This window comes from Nothobranchius furzeri, chromosome 13 (assembly GCF_043380555.1).
Source record: "Nothobranchius furzeri strain GRZ-AD chromosome 13, NfurGRZ-RIMD1, whole genome shotgun sequence".
NCBI classification, from domain to species: Eukaryota; Metazoa; Chordata; class Actinopteri; order Cyprinodontiformes; family Nothobranchiidae; genus Nothobranchius; species Nothobranchius furzeri.
This window is the reverse complement of record NC_091753.1, coordinates 43,026,572-43,051,790: the sequence shown is the minus strand read 5'-3', so window position 1 is coordinate 43,051,790 and position 25,219 is coordinate 43,026,572. Positions and strand designations below refer to the sequence as shown.

General features: G+C 40.5%; 1 protein-coding gene across 1 annotated transcript in view; it reads right to left on the bottom strand.

Annotated features, from left to right (window-relative positions):
- Positions 1-5,095: 5,095 nt before the first annotated feature.
- Positions 5,096-25,219, bottom strand: part of frem2b (FRAS1 related extracellular matrix 2b) — a 68,084-nt gene continuing 47,960 nt past the window's right edge. The window contains exons 7-24 of the mRNA XM_015951369.3: positions 22,681-22,830; positions 21,644-21,853; positions 21,351-21,548; positions 21,109-21,273; positions 20,125-20,307; positions 19,910-20,040; positions 19,663-19,818; positions 19,152-19,455; positions 18,842-18,973; positions 18,372-18,703; positions 15,565-15,757; positions 15,379-15,483; positions 15,087-15,214; positions 14,883-15,017; positions 13,322-13,448; positions 12,662-12,849; positions 12,426-12,572; positions 5,096-5,809 (exon numbers count right to left, since the gene is read on the bottom strand). Coding sequence (XP_015806855.1) covers positions 5,303-5,809; positions 12,426-12,572; positions 12,662-12,849; positions 13,322-13,448; positions 14,883-15,017; positions 15,087-15,214; positions 15,379-15,483; positions 15,565-15,757; positions 18,372-18,703; positions 18,842-18,973; positions 19,152-19,455; positions 19,663-19,818; positions 19,910-20,040; positions 20,125-20,307; positions 21,109-21,273; positions 21,351-21,548; positions 21,644-21,853; positions 22,681-22,830 — 3,491 coding nt within the window. The 3' untranslated portion in view covers positions 5,096-5,302. The remainder of the gene's footprint in view (positions 5,810-12,425; positions 12,573-12,661; positions 12,850-13,321; positions 13,449-14,882; positions 15,018-15,086; positions 15,215-15,378; positions 15,484-15,564; positions 15,758-18,371; positions 18,704-18,841; positions 18,974-19,151; positions 19,456-19,662; positions 19,819-19,909; positions 20,041-20,124; positions 20,308-21,108; positions 21,274-21,350; positions 21,549-21,643; positions 21,854-22,680; positions 22,831-25,219) is intronic.

The following is a 25,219-nucleotide window of genomic DNA, read 5'->3' as shown; positions in this document are numbered from 1 at the left end:
AGCTTTACATGAGTTGTTTTTTTCACCGATATTGTTAATGCTTACAGTGAAATGAACAATGCTATGCCTCTCCAGCGGTGAAATGTAAAAGTTCTCATTTACTGGCTTCTATCATAAAGCTCTAATCACCATCTGTGCATTGATTTTCTGTATTTACTGTATATACTGTACATGAATGTACATTGTATATATTAGATCACTTCGTATGTAAGTGCTTTGATTTTGAAACACGTTTTTTTTTTTGCCTATTCAGAGAGCATGATGATGATGATGATGATGATGATGAAGGACTCCCGGGCTTTATGTGTGGAAGCTCTTAAAAAGGGAGCTTTGGAAACATACCCAGCACATGCATTAAAGATGAGTGTCATATAAATGCTTATGTAAGCAGCACAACAATATTTTGTGTGTATAACTTTTATGTTAAAGGGGAAAGCAATGTAAAGTGGTAATTTATTTTATTTTATTTTATAGTGGCCAAGCATGTAAAATATATTTTTATAATTTGTTTTTCTTTATGTGCTTCTTCTCTTTCAAAACTTTAAACCTTTAAGGGTAAAAAATGTCCTCTAAAACAGAATTCAGCATCTGCCAACATCTCAAAAATGTAGGTCAGCGTTTATCCAGAAGGATGTTCGTTTCCACAGCTAACCCATGTGTGTTTTCATTTTCAATGCCATGAAAAATAATTTTATGTTCTGTCTATATTAGTTTAAAAGCTTTATTCGGTGAATTGCTGTCACCTAATGAGGACAATGCACATATCTCAGGAAACGCATTCAGATTTGATTAAAGTGGCAATGGAACAATGTTTTATATTTTTAATGCATTTGCATGAAGAAGGGACACATTGGTAGGGTTTTGAATAAAAACAAATCTAATTTGAAAGGTTACAGATCTGATGGAGATGGATAATGAATTCTGTTTTAATGAGACATTTGCTGTTTTTTGGCTTTATAACAAACAGCTATACTGCAGTGAATGACTTTTTTATTAGATGAAATTAGCCTGCGAACGCTTAAGAAATCCACTCAAAGCAAAACATTTGTTACCTGCCTGATTAGTGTCAGAATCCATCTTCATCACAGTGATAGTGCTGCTGTTGCTCATGCTCCCCCTCATGTTCATTCTGTGTTCTACAGCAGAAGGGCGTGAGGTTGTATTTGAGACAGTTTATTCATGTTTCACATTCAAGGATCAATCTCAGCTTTTCAGAGTTCAGTTGCTGTTTTTAATGCACCTGATCGGTCATTTGACATCTTGCCAAATAGAAGCCAAAACATCTTTTAGGAGTCAAATGTTCACCTCTTTTGGATATGTCTGAGTTCTTTCACCCTACTTGTACCATTTTCTTTTCCTCTCTGAATATGCACTGGTAATAAAAGCACATAGTTTACTGAATCTTGGTGAATCATTTTAGAAAAGTTGCAGCAACATTTAGGTCTTAAAGGGGACCTATTATGCAAAACTCCCCTTTAGCATCCTTTTGTGTTGCAATGTAAGTTTCTATTGGCTCTAGAAACACTTCAAACATGAAAAAAAACTTGGCCCATGTGTTTTCTGTCAATGTTGGGTTTTAGGAATTATATGCCTAAAACAAGCAGTTTCAAAAAGTCCCTTTTTGTGACATCACAACTGAGGAAATTAGTATAGAACGACTTCTCACCAGCAGGCAGGTGCGAGCAATGGCTCTACTTCGAGCAGCCCCTGGATATTGGAGCTTCTCAGCTTATAGCAGCCTGAGTGGGCGTGGCCAGCTGCAACTTGCTTTCTTAAAGTGAGAACCTTGAAGCAGCTGATTTGGACAGGTACTGAAACTGTCAAGAATAAAACTGCTGAAATCTCAAACTTTTTAGAAACCCTGGGGGTGCTGCTGATTAAGACTGCTTAATAAAAAAGTTATCTTTAAAGCTTAAAATAAAAGCTTATCTATGGCTTTATTACTGGTTTATATTATCTTCTTTATGCCTTATGTACAGCCATAAAAAATTGGACATTTTCTTGAAAAATTATTTATTTGCAGACCAGGTTGTGCTTCAGGTCTGTGATACAAATCCTTACAGCAAATAACAATAACCATTTAAACAATAGCCATTCCCCCAATCCTCCAAATGGTACATTTATATGTAAAATATATGTATATACATACATACATAAATGTGCTTAAAACACTCAGAATGAAATCAAAGCAATAATTCATAAAAAAACACTGCAATGTATAAAAAAAACAAGACATAAACACACATTCACACCTGAACTAGTGAGCTGATTGTGTGAAAACAAACAAAAAATCATTTAATAAAAATGTTACAGGTTGCATAGAAGTGTTTTCAATTTCTAAATCAAACTATGTAAGCTCAACATATTTAACAGACAAGAGGAATAAAGAGGTATTCAAATTGTGCTTTGAAATTAGGAAAACGCACAAATAAACCAAAATCTTGGCGAGTTTTGTGTAATTTACAGTGTTACACTGAAAACATGACACAGTAACTTTCCATAGATATTCGTATCATGTAGAAAATCTCAAATAAGGATAAAAACAACCACGGGAATATACACGATTTACGCCACAAAGCAAAGCACTGAAAAATAACTTAAATTTAGCACTAATAAATCATCCAGAGAACGATGAGAACAGCAGTGACTGAGATTAAAACATCAAATTCCCTTTATGCTTAAAATATTATTCTAATTATTTAAAACTCGGTCATCATGAAGCCTCGCTGTGACAGATTTAGTGTCGGTGTTATTTCTACCAAACTACATTAGCGAATAATTAAAAATAGTGTACAAGTTCATTCATCAAGAGTGAAAATTGTTTTTAAACTTGATTGACCTTAAACCGTTGCTATACTACACTATACTGCAGACCAGCTGTCTTTAAAGTTGCTTTCCTACTATTTTTCTTTAAAAAATTTTCTTCTATTTTTTTTAGTGCCATATGCATAAAATCATACAGTGGTTCAACATTTAGATATCAGGACAAAAGTCATAATAACTGTGTGCTACCGATAAATACAGGGATAGACAGTAAAATGCAGCCTGGTAGAAATACAGCAGCTCAGACACAAATTCAACTCTAAAGAAAAACATTAAACCCATGCAAAACATGAACACAACAGTTTTATTCTAATGAGTTCTGAGTTATTTAATTTGAATACATGTTTTACTGATCACACAAGACAAACGTTTTAGATAAAAACCCTCAAAAGCCTGGAACCTTCTTGAGCACGCAGCGAAACTAAATCAACGTATTCTGTGGACTGTCTTTGTGCACTTAGATTTAATGGCAAATATGCACAACAAGCTAGCTTAGAGTGAGAATGTGTTTTCCTGGTGATAGGGGGCAGTACATAAATAAATCTTTGCAAGCAAGCAGTATTTTTGTGTTCGAGTAAGACCGTACCAACGGATGGCCATTAGGGCCAAAAATCCCTGGGAGCGCAACCTCCAGCAAAGTGACGCACATCAGTTGTTGTTGCCGTTCATCACTGGCAACAAGTGAAGAGGTAAATGTGTAAAACAATGTTTATGAATGGTGAGTGTTTTGTAACCCTTTGTTACAAATCAGTAAATGTGTTTTGTCCTCACGGGCTCCCATAGAAGGAAACATGTCGTCTAATGTGGTGTCACCCACAGACTAAGGGTGTTTCTCAATGCCAAGGAACCTCGCCTTGATGTCTTGGTCCTGCTCTGGTTGCCTAGGAGATATGTCATCAGGAACTGCCAAGGCGTGTTCCAATGTTCATGATCTACCGAGGCGTCTTTTCCATTTGTTAGCGTTTAGCTAGCTGAGCAAGGATACACGGGAGAAGTGTAGTCTAGCCTTGGTCAAAAATTTCCCAGAATACACCGCAGTATTTTCTAAAGGATGGCGGTTCCGAAGCCATCAGCTACTTTGGGGGAAAATTTAAATGTAAGTCAACTAATTGTAGCTATCGGGCTGATATCTGAAATGCTTTTTTTTAAATATCCAAAGCAGTTATATATGGTTGGTTAGATGCTAGTAGTTGCAGCTTTAGTGGCTAGCAGGTAGTAACTCACTTACATATTTAATTAAACAAATATATACAAATTTAAAAAGTAAAAGGCTTGTTATACATTTATATTGAAACATATAAGTATAAAATATAATGTTATCTCCCGTATCACGTGATGTTACGTGACTGCCGTGGAAGCCGCGGTTGTGATGCAAGTCTGTTCCATTTAACCAATTTCTTTCATCAAGGAAGGACAGTGTCCTTGTAAGCAAGGTGCCTGGCCTCGCAAGACATCGCCTTGCGAGGCCAAGTACCTCAACACATTGAAGAAAACCCTTAGGCCTGCTCCCATGTATTTTAGACCCAATTTTTATGGTTACGAAACCATAAATAACGTTCAATAACTGGGCATCACTTAATTCATTTTCAGCAACACTTTGATGCATGTTTCCAGAGATTAATGGTAGAAACTACACATTATCTCTCAAACATTTTCAACATCCAATCTACAGGATAACTATAAATATTTTGTAGAAATTAAATCAAATGAAAAAAATAAATGAATGAAGGGATTTTCTCTCATGCGTCTTAAAACCTGAGCCAATAACAGGGCTCGGTTCAAAACCACCAATTGAACCATCTAGTTGCCGGTCTCACCGAAACACCACACTTCTGCATTTACTTGTGTCATCCACTAATTACACACTCACACATTTTGCAACAGAACACCACTGTTTTGTGCTCTATTGTGAAGTTTTGTGCTCTACTGTGGCAATGTGTGTTCTGGTATCAAGCAGACCCAGGGGGGTGTGAGACAGGAGTGGCGAGAGCTCGTGACCGTGTTTGTATTTAAAAACCAGATTGTTCTGTAGATTTGCCATTGCAGCTTTAAATATACAAAGTCTGTTTAATAACAGCAAGCAAAAAAAAATTAATAAAATAAAATCTGCTTCTCTTGACCTACTTAGCAAAACAGCCAGTGCCATTCAAGTTAAGGGAGATCTCCCGTAGCACCTTTGGAAACACGACACAACCTTTATTTTTTGGATAAGTAGGCAACAAAAGCCCATCAGTAACAATAAGAGTGTTCTGACATATTGACAAGTACCAGAAAGCAGCTGCTAACACCATCCGTCTCCTGCTTAGTGTCCAGATTTCTCCCTGGCTTTGGAAGTGATGCAATACTTCAAGTAGTTTTCTGAATAATGTCAAGGCTTTTGTAGTTTGTGCTGCTTCACACACAATCTTTATTTATTTCAGCTAAACGTGAGGCACTTGCAAAATAAAAGTGTTGATTAAATCTGTTGACCGTTGGTCCGTTAGACCTCGGAGCTGTCAGTGCTGCTGAGGCCTTGAGTCATCATCATAGGCTCTGCACTGCTGGAGTTCCTGGGCACTTCTTTCTTCTCACGCTTTGCCCGTACTAGTAGCACAACCACAATAACGATGAGCACGGTGAAGAGCAGTCCAACAAAGACACCGATGATTAACACCAGTCCATCATCACCTTCTCTCTTGTTGAGCTCACGAGGATTGCTGCTTTTGGTGAAGATTTCCCCATCTGGGCTCATCTTCCGCTGGCTGCTGCGGTCCAACGCAATGTGCAAGATGTTGGTGCCCCGGTTATTGCTCTCGCCAATCTCGTCTACTATGTCTGGCACATCACTGGCTGACCTTTTGCTGCGATGCTGGCTCTTTGGAAGAAGATTGGAGTACTGGCTCATTACATGATATTCCAGGCTTCTCTTCCCGATGCCTCGATTGGCATTGGTCCGGGAACGGACGGTGTAGATGGAGTGAATGTACCACTCTCTCCCTGCAGCCACCTGGATCAAAGAAAAAATGCTGTTTAAGAAGCATATAAAATATTCTGTCTGTCTGTTTGTAGAGGGTTAATAAGAACAGGTTTACATACATGTAATGTGTATTTTTATTGTACCTGAGCTTTAGCTTTAAAGGTATAGTGCACAGCCTTTATGAGACCACTAGATGGCACACTAGAGCTTCAAAACGAACAACTGGGTTTGTTTTCTTGCATTTTAGAAGAGTTCCACTTGCACTGAATCTTTTTATACACATGAGAACTGCTTTTATCGACCAAGTCAGACAACTAAATGTTTTTGTCATCTATTTTTTTTACTAAGCACCATAAAATATGAAACATCTCTGCCCTTGCTTTCAGATAAAAATAACATTTTACCAGTTTTACAGAACAGAAATAGAGCAGAAATAGGAAGCTTTCATAAAGGTGTTTTTCACTTGTTTTTTCAATAAATCTGCTGTTTCTAGTATGAATTAATACCTTGTGAATTGTTTCCAGTGGAAAAAAATGACTCTGGCGCTCCTGTTTTGTCTTAGAGTTTGGGTGGAAAACAGCAGGATAGAGAGCCCTACTTGTTACTATTCATGATATGCAAATGTGTCTAATGCCGCTGACTGGCTAAGAGCAACTTGACTCTTCTGCTGCCTCTGTTCGCTCTTCTTTCTTGCAACACTGATGTGTTATCTCCACAAATAACAGACCTGAACGTATTCTATCATATTAACGGTTAGCTTCTGCTAGCTGAGATGTTCTCTGCTGTTTGCTGGACACTAAACCAACAACAGCCTTCCAGTTGTGAGTCAAGATAAGTGAGTCCATGAATGTTAAATGACAATGTGATGTAGATCTGTCAGGCTTTTCAAATTCTAGAGCTTCACCATCTATTTTCTATCAGAAGCTAATAGCTGTAGGAGACTATTTTCACGTTCAGCCTGCATGAAAAGCTCTGAATGAATGATTACAATCAGAAATAAGATTTAAGAAATGTTTTTTTTAGTGAGCCTCACCTTTAAACGTGTCCTGAACTAACCTTAGCAGGGAAAATCTAGTCTAGATTTTAGATAAATGAAAGAAAATTGTCCCTTTTCTACGTTGCATCAGTTTGTCAAGCACAAAAAGAGCAAATTCATAAAATTTTAAAAAAGCAAGAGCAAAATGTTTGAATTGCAAATCCTTCAATACTGTAAATTCAGTCATACAATAAAGTGAAAATACTCCATTATAACTTAAGTTCTTACAATACCCTCTCAGATTTATTAGTAGTGTCTCCTATATTGTCTATTACTCATTGATTCAGTATGACCTGAAATAATCCTCTTGCACCAGAGCATCATTTAGAATTCACATCCTGTCATATCAGAGGATAATAATAATAATGCATTGAACTTATATAGCGCTTTTCTAGACACCCAAAGACGCTTTCACACACTCTCACATTCACACACTGCTAGTGATGGTAAGCTACCGTACTTGTAGCCACAGCCACCCTGGGGAGGTCTGACAGAGGCGAGGCTGCCATTTGGCGCCGTCGGCCCCTCTGACCACCACTAACACAGGCAAGTTGGGTGAAGTGTCTTGCCCAAGGACACAACAGCAGGATACCCCTGGCGGGAGCTGGAATCGAACCCATGACCCTCCGATGACCTTCCGCTCTACCACCTGAGCTACTGCTGCCCCAGGATGCAGAACCCATGCATTTGGTGTTTGTCTGATTAAATATAAATGCCCCAACACAACCTAAGGCATGTTCAATCATTGTATAATTGAATATAAAAGCAGAACGATTTTAAAAGCAGTGGAGAATACTTACTTCCTTGTAGATTCAATGACACACAGACCCAGTGACTAGAAGAAGTTATCTGGGGCCTCCTTTATCAAGCTTGCTTACTCACAAAACGGGGTCGGAAAACTGCGTAAGCAACTTTCCGCGCAAACTTTGGGATTTCTGAAAGAAAACTTAGCGGAAAAATGTGCACAACTTTAAGTTGACTAAGGACCTGGCTTACGCACATGTTGGAGACGGAGAGCACCTGCAGTGCTGCTGCTGAGAAGGATAAAATTATGAAATCCTGCAGCATTATCACTTGTACTGCTTCGTTTTCACACAGAACAAGACCCCCCCCCCCCCCCCCCCGCGCGCGCGCACACACACACACACACACACACACACACACACACACACACACACACACACACACACGTGCGCAAGCGTGCACAGACACATACAGCCTGAAGTGCAGAATATGGAATGCAGAATATCAGCAGGGGGACTGATTGAGACAGAATGTCATGCGTCTCTGACAGTGTGTGTCCTGTCACTGTGACCTGATTGATCATGCGCCCTGGCTACAGGGGAGATCTCCGTCTGGGTGACTGGTTAGCGCGCGTGACTTTCACCTGGGAGTCTGGCGATCAAATCCCGATTGGACCTTTTTTTTTTTATATCCACCACAGATCTCTCTGAAGAATTCACAACATTGACGGCTTCAGCAACGCTGTGCCACTCCGTGGATTTTCTCTTATTTGTTTTGCAAAAGCACTTCCTTTCATTTCTCCACCTCACCCACAAGTAACTCAATTTATGTTTGTGAAATAGCGCTTACTTGATCTGCTGTCGTGATCGAAATGCTGCAACAAGCCGGCTAATGCACTTTGCATTGACCATTTATGGCAGTTAGTGGGTGTGGTGAGGGCGGGATGTGACAAAAACGCAGCTGAGAATCTTTCTCGTTAGTCTCTGATTTATGAAGCGGAGATTGCGTGCAACTGTGCGTGCTCCATGTTTGATAGATCACAAACATGGCGTAAATAAATTTTTTTTTGCTGAGCTTAAGTACGGTTTTAGTAAGGATTCTACGCAATGTTTGATAAATGAGACCCCTGGTCATGATGAGAGGTCGAGACTGTGACACATACCTGACTCTGTGATCCGAGGCCATTAGAAGCCAGCTCACATAGAGACTGGATTACTCACTCGCAAGAAACTTTCAATGGAGCCACACTTACTGTATGGTCAGAGTACATATTTTTCCTGTCAGTTTGTAAAATTACCAGTATAAGAAAATCCTGTAATTAGAAGCCGACTGATATATCGGTCGGCATATATATCGGGCGGATATATAAAATTTTTTCTATATCAGCAATAGGCCGAAATTATATTTAAAAGCCGAAAAGCCAAAAAGCCCAAAAATCAGGAACCCATGTGGCCACCTGCCGCCACTACTAGACTGAAGAAAGGACCCGAAGGACCTTAACACCGTTTTTTAATGTTATTTTGTGTTTAATGTAATCATCATTAGATATCGGCCTAACCCTAACCTCTACAACAAAATTAATTTAAAAATCTGAGCTGAATGAAGATAAGACTGAGATCCTCATCTGTGCCCCAGACAAGCTGGTTCCCAAAGTCAGAGACTCTCTTGGTCAGCTTGCTTCTCACACCAAACCTTCTGTCAGGAATCTTGGCGTGACCTTTGACCCAGCTCTCACCCTGGATTCTCGTGTCAGTTCTCTTGTTCGCTCTTCCTTCTTCCATCTCAGGAACATTGCTAAGCTGAGTCCCATTCTGTCCCGCTCTGAACTTGAGACAGTTCTCCACACCTTCATCTCCTCACGCTTAGACTACTGTAACTCTCTCTTCACGTGTCTGAGCAGAACCTCCCTGAACCGTCTACAGGTGGTTCAGAACGCCTGTGCTCGGCTTCTGACCAAGTCCTCCAAACACACCCACATCACCCCCCTTCTCCTCCAGCTTCACTGGCTGCCAGTCAACTTCAGGGTTCATTTCAAGATCCTGGTTCTGGTCTATAGGGCCTTACATGGACAAGCACCATCTTACATTGGTGATCTTCTTAGTCCCTACACCCCCAGCAGGTCCCTGAGGTCCAGTGATCAAAGCCTACTGGTTGTGCAGCACACCAGGCTTAAGACCAAAGGTGACAGATCATTAGCTGCTGTGGCCCCCAGACTCTGGAACTATATTTTTAAACATTTTCTAAATGCTTTTTTAAAGTTTTACATTTTTTTATTTTTGTGAAGCGCCTCGTGATTTATATCTTGAGAGGCGCTATAGAAATGATATTTTCTTCTTCTTCTTCTTCATATTGGTCGGCCCCTACCTCTAACCACGTTGAGCAAATATTTCAATATTTATTCTTGCTCTCTACATAGAGAATTGCTCATACCAGTTTTAGTATGCAGAGTACCTGCCCTGGGAATGCGAGATCGGGTCAAATCCGATCAGGTCACACCGATGACTTTATAAATAGGACCCAATGTCTCCCTGCTTGACACTCATCTTTAAGGGGCTGTATTGGTGGATTAAACAACCAAATAGTTCTTGAGAGCAGCCACTGCTGCAGCTCACCACTCCCCATAAGGATGGGTCAAATGCGGTGTGTGATGATGACTAACGGAAATTTGACTTTATAAGAAATTGTCAGATTTACAGCTTTAAACATTTCTAAGCAACTTGAAAATTGTTTAAATTTTACAATCTACCCATTCTATGATTTAAATTAGGTAATCTTTGAGAATTTATATTTCCCCTAGATCCTTCTTCTGGCCTCCACAGCAAAACAAATCATTCAGGTGGGCCTAGAGCTTGACCAAAAGAGCTGCATATCCACAAGAGGGAGCTGTTAATCTACGATAATGCACCCCAATCTGCTTGGCACACCAGCAAAAAAGAAAAAAATTGGAGGTTTGCGATGAAGCAACAAGAACTACTACAGAAATTATAGGGTGTTTCTCAATACCAAGGAACCTGCCTGGATGTCCTGACCCTGCCCCCGTTGCCTAGGAGATACGTCATCAAGAGCCGCCAAGGCTTGTTCCAATGTTCATGTTCCACCGAGGCGTCTGTTCTCTGTTTGTTAGCCGTTTAGCTAGCTGAGCAAGGATACATGGGAGGTGTCTTGTAGCCTAGCATTGGTCAAAAATTACACAGAATACACCGCAGTATTTTCAAAAGGATGGAGGATCACAAGCCGGCAGCTACTTCGGGGGAAAATTTCAAGTTTAAAAGTAAGTCAACTAATTTAAAATGTGTTTTTTAGATCCAAAGAAGTTATCTATGGTTGGTTAGTTGCTTAGTAGTTGCAGCTTCGGTAGCTAGCAGGTATCGCTTACATATTTAATTTAACAAATATACACACAATTTTAAAAGTAAAAGGATATATTTGTAGTGAAACTAATACGTATAAAATATAACGTTATCTCCCGTGTCACATGATGTTGCGTGACCACTGCGGAAGCCATTTACCCATTTTCTTTGACCAAGGAAGGACAGTGTCCTCATAAGCAAGGCACCCACAGATTTCTCTACTGCCTTCTCCTTCTCAAAGAAAATTTAGTCTAAAAGTCCTTCTGTGAAACTCACTATGAGATGTTTGTGACAGTCCATTAGAATTTAGATTGGAGATGCTTTAAAAGGATGGAGGAGCTTTGTGATCTACAAGGGCTCAAAACTAATGAAGAGTTTCAAATTTTCTTTTGGGCAGGTAAATACTATGTTCTTTAGTGCTGTTTAGAGAATTGTATCCTAAACTTGATCTGAACAAAAGAAACAACAGCTCAGATAATCACTGAATGCTGCGCTCACCGTACACCAGGGGTGTCAAAATCATTTTAGCTCAGGGACCACATTGAGGGAAATCTAGTCCCAAGTGGGCCGGACCGGTAAATTAAAAACAACTTCAAATTGTTTTCTTTGTTTTAATACAATCAATACAAAACAAAGCTGGAGCCTGAGGACAGTGTATCCAAAACAGTACAAGTACAACACCTGAAGTGTACTTGAAAATTTGAAAAAACTAAAAAATCAAACAATAAATAAAACATTCCTTAGTGATTCAAAGAGCTTACAGATCACATGGCTGGATCACTTTCATGCAGCACTTTAAATATATTTGACTCATTTTACTTTACATCTTTTAGCTTTCACCAGCACATCAATATCAGAAGTCACATCCTGAGTGGCAGCCAACTTCAGGATGTGATTCAAGTTCTTGTGTGAGCCTTAAGCGCAGCTTTGTTTTATTTTTACTCATTACAGAGAAAACTTGCTCACAAAGATAAGTTTATTTTCACTCTACATTGTAAAGTATGAAAATAAAGTTTACACAACCATCTCGCGGGCCGGACATAACCCACTTGCGGGCCGGATGCGGCCCGCGGGCCGCATATTTGACACCCCTGCCGTACACTAATATGGTGCTAGCTTAAATGCTAACTCAACCTCCATTCAATACGAGATAGTAATGACGGCAGGGTACCCCTCTGTTGTCCTGGTGGGGAATTGCTTTGCAACAATCCCCACGTGATGGCAAAGTCCAAAGGGAAAATGTGTTTGTGCAACTCCACACTTGAGCTGACGGACAAGTATAAATTAGCCCTAAACACTACCAATGTTTTAACTTTCTCTGTTGACTCCACTGAGGAGTGGCTTTTAGCTCCTTCCAGAAGGTGAGGGGGAGGAGGAGCAGTATCTGTAGCCATTCAAATTTAAACTCCTCCTTGATGACATCACATTACGAACCAAAGCTTTAAGCTGTCAGGTGACCCTAGGACTGCTTAAATTTCAGTAAAAAAATGGAATTTAGCACGACCGTTTTACTGACCTGGAACAGGGCTGAAGAATCCATTCTGAAACCATCTGCTCCAGGTTGTCTCACCAGAGGTAAAGCTCCAGGGTCATCCACCGCCAGAAAAGCATTAAAGGCTACATCCCCAAATGAGTGGGCCTGTGTCTCTGGCTGAGCTTTATCCTGGGGTCACATAAAAAAGAATGATGTTTTCTGAGCAGATACATAGCACTTGATGTGAAAAAGTAAAAACGACTCTTTTTATCACTTACAATGATCTTAAATCTGTAGAGAAGAGACGGAGCGTCGGCCAGACAGCCAAACTCAAAGTTGCTGGGGTTGTACTTTGGGACGTATCCGTCTGCTCCTGTGCACAGGAACACTTTCTCTATGTTACAGATAAAGGAGTCACCCAAGTTCTGGACGGGATCCACCATCACTCTGCCATAAACCGTGTCCCCTGACAAAAGAGAAATCTCAGTTTAAACCACGTTAAACCACATCAAACAAAATCTGTGGAAGTTTTATTGAACGGTTTGTCAAATGCAATAGTTTTATTCCGACTGTGGATAATTGCATCATTAAAATTTTAATTTTGCTCTCCGGCGCTAAAAGAAGTTTTATATTCACTTGGACAAAACCTTTTCAAAGATTTTCAGGACTTCAGTGAAAGAAAAAGATTTCTTGCTCTCCCTTCAATTTGCCGGCATACAAGGATGATGTGAAAAAGGCATTTCACGGAAGCTTCACTTATCTTTCATTTGATCTCACCGAGTTGGAAAATAATTGAGAACAGGTTCGCTGAGTCGATAAAAATAAACTACACACTGATATTTCTTTTTGATCATTCGTACGGGGGAGAAAATATGAAATGAGCCAAGCATCTGTTTGATCTCTGTGTTTTGGAATCATGTGGTTCTGTTGGACTTTACCTGGTGAGAAAGCGGTGTCAGTCTCCTGTCCAAAGCCCATGGACCCATCTGAGAGCCAGAGCGTCCGTTTGGAGAGTAAGAGCATCTGGGTGTTTAAACTGAACTCAGCAGCCACCGGGTCACTAACCTAAAACAGCGCAAAAAAAAAAATCTAAATAAATAAAATATCAAAATAAATCATGATTAGCTTCTAAATGAACCTCTATCTATTAATTTAATGAATTATCAGAAATTTGAACAAATCTATCTTCGTTTACTTTTGAGTTGCTCACTTGATGGAGCTTTAAAGGGATATTCCACCCCTAAGTAAAATGTAGTCTGTTGCCATATTCCTCAGAGTTAGATAAGTGCAGAAAAGCATTTTGTAACCAGCTCAGTCATTCTCCTAATCTGGCAGTATTCCGTTAGCTTTAGCTTAGCATAAATAATGTAAGTGAATGGAAACAGCGAGCAATTTGTGCGAAAATTTCCTGAAAATTATTCAATATCGATCCCAATTTTTCTTCGTGATATAAATAACCATATTGGCAACAAAATTTGATTTCATAGCCATGGCACTAGACTTTTAGGCGTGGCGCTGCGCCACCTACAATACTTCCACAAACACAAATGCGTGAGCTGCACTGACTTTTTTACCACCGTTGTTTCAGTATGTCACATTTCTAATGCAAGAAATTTTTATTTTCTTGTTTAGCAAAGGATTAAGAAAGCAAACCGAAGACATACAGCACACAGAATTCCATCCAGTCAAAGGCTTGCTGCGGTGGGAATTCCCCCAACAACACGAATTTGGAGTCGATCACCAAGAAATATCAGAATCATTATTGAGTAATTTTAATGAATTTTTCACACGGAATGCTAGTTGTTACCATTTACTTATTTTGTTTATGCTAAGCTAAAGCTAACCGAAAACTGCCAGATTAGGAGAATGACTGGGCTGGTAACAAAATGCTTTTTCCCACATATCTAAATCGGGGAAACATGGCAACAAACAAATTTCTCATTGGGGTGAAATATTCCTTTAAGTCACTTGTCAAACTAAAAATCAGTAATCCCAATTAATGCACTTTTTTATTCTGTTCAATCTTGCTACCATGACCCCAAGTGGATTTTGATGCTTGGTTGATTTAATTTAGTCCTCAGCCCCAAGAGCTTCACAAGCCATAAATACAACAAAACTAATTAGACGAAAAGCTGAATTGTTGTAGAAAAGCTTGTACAGAGTCTGTACGGAGCTCGTTATAGCCTGTCACATTCTGGTTGGTGGTGACCTTCTGCTTGTTAGCTTTGTGCTCGCTGCATTTCTTTCACACGCGTTTACTTCAGATGCAGCTTATCTCATCTACCTTCCCAGCCTTCTCCTACATGAACAGAAGTTCTCTGTTGATTTAAATAAAATTGATACAAACACTTTAAATATCAGGCTACGGGTAGATATGCTTTCCCAGAATTTTCCAGAATGTCACTGAAGCACAGTCATCACCAAAAACAAATAAGAGTGAAAGAACCATGTACAACAGAACCTCCTGCTGCTCCAAATTATTAGATCAAATGAAATTACCTGCTGAAACCGGATATCCAAGTCAAAGGAGAGTGCTTCTCTGGGATTGCAGACGGGAGGGATGGTGTACTCCAAGCTTGGAGGAGAAGTACAAGGGATCAGCTTTACTGTGTACATGCCAGAGTAATCCCGCACCTGAGAGAGGACGTTATGTTGAGGAGGAACAGGATGTGGCTAAAACGATTAAAAAAAAACTCTTCTCACAGCAAAGTCAGAGATGAATGTCCACTGCTGGATGGGCTGGTTGTAGGTCGGCTCACTCCGAACGAGGCTGAGGTTAAAGGTTAAACCAGGGTGGTCAGGACACATGACCATGGAGGAGAGGGATGAAGCTGATAAAACAAAACATAAATCAGCAGAAAAGTGAAATATCTGAGCACATTTTTACACGTAATAGGATTTTTTATGATAAAAGTGTTTGTTTCAGTTTCACATTTAAAGCAGACTGATACCATATAAGTGATTAAAAGTCTATGTCTTCTAGGACACGCTGTACCTGGATGATCAGACACAAACAAGCCCCTGAATCGAGCCTCGGTGCGGAAGTTCACGACCAACTGTCCCTGGACATTTATACGCATGCTGGTCGGGTAAAGGGCCCCTGCAAAGACATCATTCACTGTGAATGTATGCGTGAATATAACACACTATTTAAAATAAGAGCATCCAAACTCAAGCTTGCCTTGTAGTTCAGCTTCTGGTGGACTACCGATCCCCTCCCTCCACAGGATGGCAGTGTCGTACACAAATGTGAGCCTCAGCTCCGACTGCAGGTCCAAGTGCTGCCACCCTCCTGCTCCCACAGGCGAATGGAAGACGTAGGACACATGTAGTGGGACTCGCAGGGTCAAGTAGGACTGAACCAGATTCAGAACCTGCAGTAAAACAAACAATATTTAGAAATCAGTGAAATCTAAGCATGTAAAATGAGGAGAAAGAATGGAAGCCTTGATTATAGACAAGCATTTTTGATTTGTTAGTTTTATTTACACTGTTTCACTAAGTCAACAAACTAAGCCAGTCATGTCTAAAATGTGGCCTTCCAAGTGATTTCTCGTGGCCCCCATTTGCATTTCTAGAATGAAATCATTTTGTGTCTGCAGCAGGCTGTTGATGTAGAACAATGCATTTTTATTGAGTTTTACTAACTTTGAACCTATTTTGAAGAAATTAAATAAAATCACCATAAAATAATGTTTGCATTTAAAAAAAACATTTTTGGCAGTGAGGACCATTCAGCTGCCGATTTTGGCCCTCGTCTCAAAATGTTTGGACAAAGCGAATCAACGACACTTCACAGAATTTATCACACTTCGTACCAATAATGTTCTTTATGTAGAAGTCCCTAAGTGGGTTTATGGACTCACGACGCTACGTATAAAGTATGGATATTTCTACTACAACAAATTCAGAAAATGCATTTACTGCATTTCATTTTGTCCTAAATGGTTGAAGCTCTCAGAGGGAGCTCTCTTTGGTATCTGCACTTTCCTCTGACCTGTGAGACGTACCTGCCTGCACTAGCTTTGTGCTCATGTGTGGACGTGCCTTTGCCTCTGGGCACTGAGAGCTCAGGCAAACGATTTGCAGAATGGCCTTCTGACACAGCCTGCTGGGCTTTGATAGATTCCCGTGGTCTTGTTAAGCTGGGCATGAAGACCTGCACTGTGACATGACACTAGCCTAAAGTCTTCCCTGAGCTGTCTCCAATCAGCTGGCCAACTCACTTAGAGAAGCACTTCGGTCACAAGGCACCCTCAAATAAAGGCTGCTCCCTTTTTCCTGTTGAGCCTGCCCTACAGATCCTGAACCCGGGACCTGTGGAGCTTCACTCTGACTTTTGAGCAGGCTGAGAAAGATGGAGTTTTCTGTGTAGTCACAGAATTCGTATGTTGAGTAAATACCCTCGTCTAAAGCAGAGTTTGTAAAACTGGCAGCAGACACATAACTTGTCAAGACAAGTTGATAACTGCCAACACGTTTTTATTTGTGGTTGGAGGGAACACTTCACCCTGGTGCGTTATTAAATTAACCTGAAGCTATGTAAAACAAGATTCTCATAAAAGAACGTGAAAATCATCACATAGTCTTCAACAAGCATCAGAGTATATATTATTCTATGTTGAATTATAATAATGCTCAGATGGGATGTAAATAACCCCATCATACAGAATCTCCACCTCCACTGCAGTTCAAGTTTTCACTACAATGTGCAGCAAGAAATCTTCCAGACCTTCTTTATTAACTTTTTACCTTAATTAACTCAACATGAGCTGAGGACAAGTTTCCAAGGTGAATGCAAATGTTAAACCCTATGAGGCATGTGTGCCCGGAGGCTGGAGGGAGATTTAGGCTCTCCTCCCTCATGCACTGCATAGCATCAGCTGCTGCAAAGATGCTGTTGTGCGTGGAGCAAAAATTACGACTAGGAAGTTTTATAAGGCTGCTGGCTATTGACTTGTCTTGACAGGGCAAGTGATTTTTCTCGTTAATAACCGAAGGAAGCCGGTGTTTTATTAGACATCACTAAAAATCAAAATCTTAATCGATTCTAAACATAAGTTATATCTAAAAACAATAGTGACAATTCTAATAACAGTATTCAGCCAACTAGAAGAAAAGCAGGTGAAGAAAGGTCGTGGTAAGATTGCATGAGTTTGCTTAACCATTGATCATTTACCATTGGGCAAGGAGAACCCAGATAGAGGAGTATTGATGAATGATCTGTTTCTGAGAGAGAGGATCTGATCTGTTCACCGTGCTTTCATACTAGTGGAATAATTCCATTTTACAGCTGCCTGATTTTCATGTTATACAAATACTTATTTTAACTTAGAATATTTAGACTTAACTGTGCATATTTATTTTATAAACATATATTTGAATATGATTAGAAAGTATAAGTAATTAATACAATGGTAAAAAAGTGACAAAGAATTTTCCTATATTTTCCTATTCCTATTTTATGACTTTTTTCTTAAGTTATAATAGTTCTGTGTCTTTTAACAAACATATTCATTTCCTTTGCATAAAATCCCCCTCATATAAAGCGATTTCAGCAGTTTTTTCTTGGCATTTTCAGTACCTTCCAGAATGAGCTGTTTTTTGGGGCTCTGTCACTTTAAGAAAACAAGCTGGCCACCCATCCCCAACAAGGCTGCTTTATGCTGAGAAAGTCCGAAATGCGGGAGGGGCTCAAAGTAGAGCTGTTCTCCTCCAGCAGCAGTTCTCTCTGACATGTGTGAGGTGTTTCTATTGTATTATCCCTGTTTGTGACATCACAAGTGGGGACTTTTTTCAAACAGCTCATTTTAGTTATCTTCTTTTTTCTTATTTAACACAGTGAAATAATTAGATGTTTCTTTACTTTTGGCTGACATGTTTTGACCAGAACTTCCGTTTTCGTCAGAGCCGCCAGCTGTTTGTGGCGTCACTTCCATTTATGTGTGGGAAGCAAAGGACAATATTGCCATCTCAAGGAGTACTAACCTGTCCATCAGTCCCAATGGTTCCTCCACAGACACTGAGAAGCTCAGATATGTCATAGTAGCTAGTGAAATTCCACAAACATGCCTCCAGGTTCAGGTTTCTATAGAAACGCAGTGTACTGGACCCCCTTAGGGAAGTGCTGTATTCGTAAGGTTTCGTCTCGCCAAACACTTCTGTATTCTTGGTGGCGTCAGTGAGAAAGCCATAGCGAGTATCGACCTCACTGTAATCCAACAAATTGGAGCAGCGATGCTGTCCGACCCGGCTCGCATCAGGGCTCAGAGTCAGCTCAAAGTTAGAAAGGGATCGAGTGGACACCACAGGCAGCATCCCTGATGGAAGACACAAACTGGTTAGAAAAAAGGGTCAACTATAGACATACTGAACCACAGCTTTCACAGCTGTTAAAATGTGATGATTTTGAAATCAATAACTGGTTTAGAAGTTTGGTGAGGAAATGCTCTTCTCACCATCAATGTGAGGCATGGTGACAGTTAGTTTGATGAGATTGGGGTGGTCTGTGTCCTCTGCTCCACTGTATCGAAGCTTGGCAGAGAACGGCTCTGCCCCCACAGTTCCTGCAACGCGAGGCTGACACATTCCTGCAGCCGTGCCATAACCCCAAAACAAAATATTTAGTTTCTCAGAGGATAATTCCATTTTCTGTCAGCAAAGGCGTAACTTATACTGCAATTGGAAATACAATACCACCCAGACAGACTTTTAATATGATTATTCTGTTAAGAAGGCTAAAAAGGATAGAAAATTCTCTAAACTTACCCTCAGTTGTGCTGATTGACACTATGGGGCTGCTCAGTTCTAGACCTTCATCCCCATTAGAGTTCACAGCCCTTGCAGCACATTGGACCCTGGAGCCGGCCTGGAAATAGACTGAGTCCAACGTTATGAGTTTGGAGGAGGTGAAGAAAGTGTCAAAGTCAACTTCTCTCATTGGGCTGGTCACACCATCTGGGCCGGTTGGGGCGCTAACGAGCCAACGATAGCGAGTCAACGTATTGTTGATATTCTCGCTCACACAGATAGAACCTGTTTTATCATAGTCTGGATATTTGGGGTCACAAGCCTGGAAAGGGGGAGAAAACTATGTAAAAATGTGATCAGTTCAGCAGACAGTTTTCTCTTTATATTACTGATGATTCATTGCCACAACTTGTGCTGAGATCCACTTCCATAACAGATTTAACAGTTTCAACTGGATTTGTGTGTGTGTGTGTGTGTGTGTGTGTGTGTGTGTGTGTGTGTGTGTGTGTGTGAATTAGTGGGGACATACGGTGACACAAATGACAGGGTATCCAGTCACTGGCAGAGCGTGCCTGGTCCTTCTGGTGTCATCATAATGAAGTAAAGAAACCACTCTGGGTATGGAGGGAAATGTCACATCCGCCATGCTGTTAGCCTCTTCAATGTGAATGATGGCTTTGCTCATCTGTTGATTGGCCAAACAGAGCGACCCATATTTAAGGGAAATCTTGTATTTCTTGTGTGAAAGTGAGATAATTAATTGGTTTAAACAACACCTTTGTTTCTGCCACCATGTTCTCATCAGGCTTAAGGTGAACAGTGAAGGCCTCCCTCATTTCTCTGACCCCATCATATAGAATCTCCACCTCCACGTAGTGCTCTGTGTCACCCTGTTTGAACACAATTTCTGCAGGAAAAAGAAAATATCCTTGAAAAATATATTTCAGCACGATTCACTGGCTTGATAAAAGGGACTTGCTGTAATATTTACCCTCAGATATTGGATGGTAGTCCTCCCCGGAGGTGGCAGATCCATCTTTGGTGTGGACTCGAACAACAGAGACCTTGGAGGTGTCTCCGACACGTAACACTGGGATCTTCACCACCGAGACTTGGCCCTTTTCCTTTGGTTCACTCATACTGAATTTGGTCAATCCAAAACTAATAACTGGTCCTGTGAACATGGATTTTGATTATTTTGATTAAAGATGTAAGAAAATAATTGACACACTCAACTATTGTGATAGTTTATGTTATGATACTGAATCAATATGTAAAAGCAATCGATTGTTTAAATAGAGAATTTGAATGCAAAACTTTACTGTTTTTTTTTGGGTGGTGCAATTCAAACTGTGACTGCTAGGTGGCAGCATTTCTTACTGCCTCCATTCCGATGGAACAACAAGATTTTGCGATGATACTGAATCAATATGTAAAAGCAATCGATTGTTTAAATAGAGAATTTGAATGCAAAACTTTACTGGTTTTTTTGGGTGGTGCAATTCAAACTGTGACTGCTAGGTGGCAGCATTTCTTACTGCCTCCATTCCGATGGAACAACAAGATTTTGCGATAACACTGGATGGGCCTGTGAAGCGTCTGGCTGGAGTTTAAAAATTAGCAAATATTGTTTGGCTTTCAGTATCGCAATATATCGAATCATGCAATATATTACATGATCTCCACCCTAATGTGATCTATATCGCATTGTCTCCCATATACTGTGATATACATATTGTATTACCAGATTATTGCCAATACACCCCCTTAATTTGAATTATGCTGGTAAACTGTAAAATTGCAGTTATGACACACTTCATAACCACCATGGATGTGACTCTTTAATCTGTTGCCACAACAGCAATCGTAGGTCTAATTATAAAGAGGTAATATGTGAGTAAAATGCTCCACGTAATTATTATAAGCAGGACTGATGACAGGATTAACATGTAACAAGAAAGCTAATCATCCTTACTGTCTGCCTCATCGTTTATCTTAATGAGGGTTTCGTTTTGCTTTCCAATAGAGGCTCCAAATGGGGAATCACTCTTGGGGCTTCCCAAAACAAGACGAAGCTCTTCTTCCTCCTCATATTCTGAGTCATCAACCAGTACCAGTAAACAGGATTTTTCAATCTCTCCTGAAAAGCAGTGTTTTAGAAGTAATGATTGAGTGTGGAAACAAAAGCCACAAAAAGGGGACGTGTGTTACAATTACCTGGGAAGAAAGTGATGATGGAGGCGTCTGTGTTCGGCCTTTCATTGAAGTCCATCATGACCTGGGCGGTTCCCTGCCGGCTGTAACAGCGAACTGTGGACTTGTAACTGGTGTCACCACTGCGATACACAGCGGTTGAGACCTGTCCTGAGTTCTCATCGCCTACATACACAGCGTGACGAAACTGCACCTTTGGTACTAAAACAAAACGATTGAAACCAGAAAATAGAAAGGAAGCAAACTATCATGCGGTGTTCAAATAAATCTTTTAATTGATCACGATTTTCACTCACAGTCTGAAATGGAGTCATTAATGACGATAACGGTCTTGCTTGACTCCCCAAGGATCCCATTCATGGGCATCCTCAGCACCAGTTCAAACTTCTCTGGACCTTCCAGCACAGGCTGTCCAAGATCATCCAGAACAGTCACACGGAACGTCTGCATGGTCACTCCTGGTGCAAAGTCCAGATTCCGGCTGATCCCCACATAATCTACACCAGCTGCCCAGCAACACAGTATAGGTTAAGTGAGACATATTTGTCATAATGTTAACGAGTGTTAACACTATTCTGGGTTTTAGTTGAAAAACCTGTTTTTTTTTCATATTATTTTACAACTAATTTTAAGTGACATTTAGTGAGAAAAAGGAAAAATGTGATGATAAGGTATTCTATCACATCGCTGACAGCTATGAATCAGTTCAGTTAAATAGCCAGGAGCTGGACAGCTCTTGGAGTGCAAACAGAATTCTTGTTTGCCATTCTTTGAAGAATCTTTATAATGAGACCTCAACCTTTGCCTGCCGGCCCTTTTCATACATTTATAACCCGTATATAGGTATAGGCTTGGCTGATTAGAAGCCTGTTGCTTTTACAGTTGCAGAGAGGGAAGTTGTTACAAATCTGTGGAAAAGGAGCTGCCTGCCTGGGGGTTAGAGATAATAGAAGCTGTTGGGAAGACCCGAGGAAAAAGCATTGATTTATTACTCTAAAGCGCTTACCGGTGTGGAGAACTATCAGTATGCAATCTTGAAACTCAGTTGTCAGTCAGTCTCGCATTATCTTCCCAACAATGTGTAGATTTGGTGTCTTTAAGACAAGGTCTAAGCTAAAAAGCCCTGGCCTCTCTTCCCCCTGCCTAAAAAAATGTTTACATTCCCCTGACCATCCACTCAACATATCCGGAATGGAAATCTTCTCCCACCGATGAGCTCGGAATACAAAGTTTGACAGGATGATGATTTGAGCCCATTGTTGTGTTTGGTTTACATTTATCTAAGCATGAACTAGCTGAAGCTGTCAGAGAAGGACTTTTAACAGACACACACCCTCAGCAGAGATGGGATCTGTCTTCCTGGAGCGCACCGTGACAGATCCTCCTTTGGAAAGATCTGTCCCTGTTCTCCACACCTGCACTTCCACAAAGCCATCACTCTCATCCACACGGTATTCCGTGCTTCCAAAGTAGAAAATGGGATCTGGGAATAATAAGAGAGGGGAAAGTTAAACAGACAAGGACACGACAACGTTGTACAGTAATTACAGGTAAACTGAAAGAGTATGCCTGCTGTTAAAGAGGGCCACTTCTATTAAATTAGCAGCAGGTAGTCAGCACTATAATTGTAAACCATCAAATTGTAGACCTTTTCAACATTTTTCAGTAATGTTTTGAAAGTATTTATTATTTTAGGATGCAGCAAACTTTTATAGACAAAAGCCAACCTCAGGGCACAACAGAATTTCCTTGTTCCGCTCGGAAAGGGCCTGCTAATTGTGCTGACTTTCATAGTGATGGGTCTGAGAGGCAGACAGGAGGCCTGACAGGAGGTCTGGGGGAAGGAAAGCTCGAACTGTGCCAGCCCGGGCCTGTCTGACTACAATTAGTGCTTCTATGAGCTGAGATTCCACTGCAGCCAAACTCACCCGCTGTGATATTTAACTCTTCCACTCCTTTCAGTGCTGTCCACCACGCCATGCTGTTTGTGAAACGGCTGATTTATCATGGATTTCTGTGTTTGTTTACTTCAGGAGGCATCAATAGCAACTAGAAAATACGGAAGTCAAGCGGCCAAAAATGGAAACCAATCAAGGCACAATTTTTTAAAATAAAACGACCATATTCTTATAAATAATGATGAGTCCCATTAATGATCACGATTTGTTGTGGTCACTAATGACACAACAATTTATCTGTAAGGACCCTGTGGGTTTTAAAACACCTGTGACCAAATGCTGAAGAATTACAGCTAATGGTAATGGGTGGAGTGTTTGTTTCCATGACAATGGACCTCAGCACCAGTAAAATGATAAGTTTCTCGTGACAAGCTGGGAGGAAAATGGCCACTGTGGAATTAGATCTATACTAATTATGCCATGTAGTGAAACCATACTCTAAACATGCTGCAAGTCACCATTACTGATCAGGAAAGTTTGTTTACTACCATTTATCTTGCAATTATTCCTCCAAGTACTTTTATTTGTAGGGATATATTTGCATATGTAAATGTGGTAGTGACAGTCTAATGGTAAACACAAATAGTGTTCTGAAATGAAGTAAAGTATATGTTTTAAGCAAATTTGTAGTTCTCAAAGCAGTCGACTACACATTTAAAACGGCAATCCCTGAGTGAAGGGCAGAACACTTCCATCTTGAGAGTGTAGTCAGGACAATAAATGTTGTATCAAGAGGCTTTCAGCTGCCAGGACTGCCCCTAGAGAGAAACCAAACAAAGATTGTTTAGGCCGCCTGCATCGGGTCTCCACCTGGAGGAGAAATCAGATCTACGAGACCGAGGCTGGCAGCCAGGAACTAGGGTACCTGTTGTACTAGTCAAGTAATCAGATAAGGTGTGCGCCAGACAAACAAAAAGCTTCAAAGTCCTATAAGGCCCATTAACTGAAAGGTAAACCATCCACAACCTCCATCAGCTCTGCAGCAGCTCCGACCCCACAAAGCACCTCTAAGATTACACCGAGGGAAGGTTAGAAGATCTATGTGCAGATAGACGTCAAAAGTGCAGACACGCTGATATTTTAATGGGTATAAAAATAAATAAAAGAACTATTTACTTTAAAGTGCAGTAAGAACAGCTCCTTTTATATAGTCAGGAATAAAGCCAAAAAGCCTTAAAGTTAAATATATGGGAACATAAAAAATAAAGATGAGACGAGGAGAGACACTCATCCCTGAGGAGAATGTCAGCCTCTCTGACGGCTTGATTTCACTTGAACTTTGCACAGAATTCCCACAGCGCTAAATGGCGTCTTTAATGGTGAGACTCAATAGAAGTCTGGAAAATGCTCTACTGCCAACTGTGCAGTGACATGTCTCCTACAGAACAATTATAAGCTCCATATTCGATCTGAAAAACCAACCTTAGCATTAACGTAGCACCAAACATCAGAAATTTCAGCCAAGGATACCAACTGAGCTGCAGAAGACTGGATTCAAGCCAGTATGTCTTTGCTTAAGTGTTGTGGACATCTGGTAATATGCTTAAAAATGGGAAACCAGGTGGAACATAATGACAGGGTTTGTACGTTTCCCTTACATTCACGCCCATCACTAAAAGTGCTTATAATCATACTTTCTGAACCAGAGTCAAATTTACAGGCAAGTGTCACTAAACTATAAATGCACCACAGTCCTGCTGTACAAGCATTTTCATGTCTTACAGCCTGGCCCCACCAAAACATTTTTCCTGGATGTAGAGCCAATATTAAACAGCAATTACCTCTGCAAGAAAGAACAAGTTTCTCCAAACCCGTCGCAGGCAAAGGAAACAAGGTGGAAATCACAGGGATTTGGCTTCCTAGCTGTCTGCCACTGGGAAAACAGCTGTTGCTGCACAGATCGCAGCTGTCCAA